Source organism: Leopardus geoffroyi, chromosome X, assembly GCF_018350155.1.
Source record: "Leopardus geoffroyi isolate Oge1 chromosome X, O.geoffroyi_Oge1_pat1.0, whole genome shotgun sequence".
NCBI lineage: Eukaryota > Metazoa > Chordata > Mammalia > Carnivora > Felidae > Leopardus > Leopardus geoffroyi.
In genome coordinates this window covers 113,725,158-113,730,700 of record NC_059343.1, presented here as the reverse complement: position 1 = coordinate 113,730,700, position 5,543 = coordinate 113,725,158, and the positions used below count along the sequence as shown (strand labels likewise).

Here is a 5,543-nt window from a genome sequence, read left to right as displayed (position 1 = left end):
CACGACAGACTGACGGAGACCGACAGCGCGCACGTGCTAGCGAGAGACCGGGAAGGAGAGACAGCGTGCGGGACACGGGCGGGCGAGAGAGTCGGAGAAAACCGGTGAGACGCGGCACACACACACCCCCCGAGAGACACGTGACGAGTGCGCTAGTGCGGGACACTGGGGTGAGAGAGACAGCGACACGTAAACAGGCAGAGACAGCGCGCGCGCATGCGCCGGCGGGAGAGATCGCTGGAGAGATGCAGAGACGGTGGGAGAGAGACGCAGCGCGCGCGCGCCCGCCGAGGGGCCGGTGGGGGTGGGGGTGGGGGTGGGGGGTGGCGCCGAGACCCCGAGAGGGAGGGGCGGAGGGGCCCGGAGGGGCAGAGGAGGTTCAGAGGAGCCGCGGTCACGCGCGGACTGGCGCGGCGCGGGGGTCCCCGAAGCGGCCCCGCTCGGCGGGGTGACTAACCCGGCCCGCGTGTTTTCTTTGGTCCCCGGCACAGGCACTGAGTGCGGTCCCCGGCGCGCCTCCGCCGCCCGCCCTCTGTCGCCATGACGTCCACCTGCACCAACAGCACGCGCGAAAGCAACAGCAGCCACACGTGCGTGCCCCTGTCCAAAATGCCCATCAGCCTGGCCCACGGCATCATCCGCTCGAGCGTGCTGCTCGTGTTCCTCGCCGCCTCTTTCGTCGGCAACATCGTGCTGGCGCTCGTGTTGCAGCGCAAGCCGCAGCTGCTGCAGGTCGCCAACCGCTTCATCTTCAACCTCCTGGTCACTGACCTGCTGCAGATTTCGCTCGTGGCCCCCTGGGTGGTGGCCACCTCCGTGCCTCTCTTCTGGCCCCTCAACAGCCACTTCTGCACCGCGCTGGTGAGCCTCACTCACCTGTTCGCCTTCGCCAGTGTCAACACCATCGTGGTGGTGTCCGTGGACCGCTACCTGTCCATCATCCACCCTCTCTCCTACCCCGCTAAGATGACCCCCCGCCGGGGCTACATGCTCCTCTATGGCACCTGGATCGTGGCCATCCTGCAGAGCACCCCCCCTCTCTACGGCTGGGGCCAGGCTGCCTTTGACCAGCGCAACGCCCTCTGCTCCATGATCTGGGGGGCCAGCCCCAGCTACACCATCCTCAGCGTGGTGTCCTTCATCATCCTGCCGCTGGTCGTCATGATTGCCTGCTACTCCGTGGTGTTCGGTGCCGCCCGGCGGCAGCATGCCCTGCTGTACAACGTCAGGAGCCACAGCTTGGAGGTTCGGGCCCAGGATCGCGTGGAGAACGAGGACGAAGAGGGAGAGAGGAGGGCTGCGTCCCGGCGCCAGGACGGAGGTGAGGCCAAGGCCGAGGCGGGCGGCGTGCAGGCCGAGGAAGAGAGCGCGGAGGCCAGTGCGGGTAGGGTGGCGGCCGCGGGCAGCGAGGAGGTCCGGGACGGCGGCTCGGTGGCCAGCGAAGGCGGCTCAGAGGGCCGGGACGGTGGCCCCCAACCCGCCGGCGGCGTGAAGGCGGCGGACAAGGGCCGCGTGGAGGTCAGCCAGTGCAACATCGACCTGGGTGAAGATGACGCGGAGTTCGGTGAGGATGACCTCAACTTCAGCGAGGAGGATGTCGAGGCAGTGAACATCCCGGAGAGCCTCCCGCCCAGTCGTCGAAACAGCACCGGCGACCCCCCTGTGCCCAGGTGCTACCAGTGCAAGGCTGCGAAAGTGATCTTCCTCATCGTCTTCTCCTACGTGCTCTCCCTGGGGCCCTACTGCTTTCTGGCGGTTCTGGCCGTGTGGGTGGACGTCCAAACCAAGGTGCCCCAGTGGGTGGTCACCATAATAATCTGGCTTTTCTTCCTGCAGTGCTGCATGCACCCCTACATCTACGGCTACATGCACAAGACCATCAAGAAGGAAATCCAGGATATGCTGAAGAAGTTCTTCTGCAAGGAAAAGCCCCCGAAAGAAGACAGCCACCCGGACCTGCCGGGAACAGAAGCCGGCACAGAGGGAGGGACCGAAGGCAAGACCGTCCCTTCGCACGACTCCGCCACTTTGCCTTGAAGCTAGCCGGAAGGCGAAGCTTGAACTGTCCACAGTGCGGAAAACGGGAGCGGCTTTGTTTCACACGGACCCCCCACAGCCCCACTCACGCCAACCTGTACCATTTCAGGCCAAGGTGTTGCACACGTCCTTCTCACCACGAGATAGACAGACAGACAGCTAAATACATGGAGGAGGTAGGAACTGGAGCTTTCCCTTCAAAGTGTGCCCCTCAAAGCACGGACTTGAGGATTCTGACTGAAATTTCTCGCCCCCTCCCCGCCCCCCGCCCCAAATTATTAGGCTCTAAATTTCTTAAGGCAGCAAGGGCTATCCACTTTGGTCCTGGATCTGTCTGCCCAGAGCTACAACGTCCCAGCTTTTGCTCTGAGGGAAAAGGAAGAGGAAGATGACGCCTGTGAACCTGGGGACTTTTAGGCCCTCGGGTCAAGAGATTATGGGTGAGAGCTACAGCCTAGGTTCGACCGAAAGAAAAGCAGTGGACCAAATCGTTCCTGGAGCCCAAGAAGCAGAACCTGACTGACTGATCAGTGTTGTAAACTGAAGAGACCCACAGTCCGGTGCAAAGACTGTTTTGGAACCTAGGACAAAGGGCGTCGTGTGTGGAAGATACGAAGAAGGTTCCCAGATCCTCTCAAGGGACCCAGAGAAGTGGAAGAGAATATTAGGGCATGTTTGAAACGGGAAGCCGGTCCTGGGGAACAGTTAGAGAAATAACACACGTCCATGAGGCTAAACAGTTGGCTTTTTTCTTTTTCTGTAAAACCCTGGGTTTGTGCATGGGCTGGGACCAAGGTCATTCCCTACGCATGGAAAATTGTCAGTTGACACTAAAACGGTGTTTGTTCTGTCTCCTATTTGAGCCACAGTGGGACAGGAATCACGCCACTACTTTGTAATGTTCCTCTTGTGGTCGAATTGGGGTGCCCATCAGAATCTGCCACATCTCCTCTGCCAGTCCCAGAGGCCTTTTCGGTCAAACAGATTTTTCCAGAAAAAAAAAAAAAAAAAAAGAAATGTAACTAGGAGTGGCCAAAAGTTTCTCAGACTCACACTCCCGATCGAGAGTGACGTGCCCATTAGAAATCTCTTTTGTGTCAAGGGGATCATAGACAAGAAACGTGACCTCCACGTGGGGAGCAAGCGAGGCAGAATAAACATTTTTCTTCCTCCAGGCACACCCATGGGTTTTTTCCACCTGTGGCTCTCCCTTAAAGCCCTTAAGCTCCCCGCAGATGTGGAAGAGAAACACAAGAGAGTCAGAAATAGCAGAGAGGATGGTTTCTCAATACCTAGCAAGCATCCGACCTATTTCAAGCAACCCTAGTTTCAAAGCATTCGGGTCAGACGTGTCTCGATTATTGCTATTGAAATGTAATTGCTTTGGGAAGACCGTTACAATATCTAAATTATCCCCAGGGTCAGTGCAGAGGGAGGGCTTTTCACATCTCCATCTCCGACCCTGAAATCACTCCGGGTCAGGAGATCCCTGTGTGTTCCTGGGGGCCCAGACCACGTCGACATGACCAAATAACATGGGCCCCCAAAACGGTCAAGAGAGTGTTTTTGATCGTCCTGAAGGTCAAATTAAAGCCGACTGGTGGCCAGTCAACTGTTCATGCAGAAATCCAATGTTAATATGGGTGGAGGCACAGGTGGGAGGATTTGGTTGAAAAATGTTCATCGGACGGTTGTATATAAAGACGGCCACATTCAGAGTTTAGCCTCATTCTCGTGTGGTTACCGTGTCTGTATTAGAACTCAAACTTCAGCCATGTAAATGCCCGGCTCACTGATAATTTTCTTTATCTCTTCCTCCTCACAGATCCCAACCTGAGCTTCTCAAGGGGGAGAGGTAAACAGCAGCGTTATTTGAGCTGTGAATAAGTCTGCCTGGAGATTTGGGCTTGCCATGTTCAGGATTTAGGAAAGGAGCCGGGATTGATGCAAACAGTATTAAGCTGGCCTGTCAACTCAGTATGACCACGATAAACTTAACTAATTCCAACCCCATTAACCTGGAGTGTGTGGCAATTGAGACAAGACACGCGGGCTGCTGTTTACCCTCGCGCTGTCGTTCATTTTTCTACCAAAATGTATGAAGCGAATTAAGAGTCGTCAATTTATGACACCCGTTCATTGCCACATTCTCACACTGCCCCGTCCTCAAAGGATATCTGAGTGCGGAAATAGCCTGTGTGGGCGACCCTGTTATGGGGGGAGGGGTATCGCCTCGGAGGTCTGTCACGGTCAAGAGTTCCAAACAGCTCCGGCCTGTCCTTTGGGTAGAAATGCTTACCTGGGTAGGAGACAGGCTTTCAAACGTAAGTGTCCCCAAATATTATGTTGAAACTGAACTTCTCGTTTTATTTTTAAAGCTCACCCCCTTCCAAGTGTATCAGAGAAAATTGTTTGCCAAAATCATAATCAGAATGGAACCACAACCTGAACGAGCGTGGTAAGTTCATTTAACAGCACACACAACATTCTCCAGGGCGCCAGGACTCGCCAACTTCCTTCTCAGAGTTCCTCTCTTCCCTGTTTTAGTCACTGTCTGTTCTTACGGCAAATTGGATTTTTCAAAGGTGAAAACCTTTTGAAACTAGACTGGAAAAGAGGACCTTCGAATCGAGAGCACTCTGCTTGGCTGACATTTTCTGCTTAATGAACAATGGGGCCTCTAGTTAGCTCGAGATAGCAACTGCTTCAAATTTTGTGCCATTTCGAATAAAACACTATCAACTTAATGAGGTTTTACTGCACATACTCTTTTGTCATTTAAAACTCTGGAAGCACACACAAAAAACCCATCATTAGCCTCACACATCCTCATGTGCAATAGCTCTCCCTAAATGTTTTTAAAGGATGTATTCTTTTGCCAAGGCCACTTCATATGTGCAGTAAAAATCCCATTAAAGTACAGGGGCCAGACGAACCAGACTTTGAAATGATGTGATTTCCAACTTAATGATTTCCTTATTTAAAAATAATAAAGCATCTAGTTTTGCCAAGGAGCCGCAGGTGCTCTCGCTAACGTACCCATTTCAACAAGTTTGGGAAGGCGGTAATAAGGAACAAGCCCAGGGCTTCTATGATGCAAGGGTCCATCTTCTCGAAGGCACCGCCGACGGCAGCTGCTGGGAAGTCCTCTGCACTGCCAGCTCCCTGCCTCCCTCTTGCCCATCACACCCCTGCCTCCACCTGCCTCACTCCCCCTCCCCCTTGCCTTGCTGGCCCCTGAGGACGCGCTGGCCCCTGAGGACGCTCCGTGGGCTCACCCCCTCCCATGCGTCCCCTCCTCCTCCGGCACCCAGAGCTGGCACATTCTCCAAGGGACCCCGGGGGCCCGAGGAAGCAGGGAAGGAGAGAAGTGAAGGATAGGAGTGGCCAGCAGTTAACGGCATGTTTCCGTCCAGTATGATTTAGTGATGACGGGATATCAACTTCAAATCCGATGTAAGGAAAAGGGCCATTTTATCATTCAGGAGGTAGGCACCTTGTTTCTT

The 5,543-nt window shown here is 54.9% G+C and overlaps 1 protein-coding gene across 1 annotated transcript; it reads left to right on the top strand.

Moving 5' to 3' along the window:
• Positions 1-493: 493 nt before the first annotated feature.
• Positions 494-4,370, top strand: GPR101 (G protein-coupled receptor 101). Its single transcript, XM_045471840.1, has one exon. It carries the CDS (start codon positions 541-543, stop codon positions 2,035-2,037), a length of 1,497 nt encoding a protein of 498 aa, XP_045327796.1. The 5' UTR covers positions 494-540; the 3' UTR covers positions 2,038-4,370.
• Positions 4,371-5,543: the final 1,173 nt, after the last annotated feature.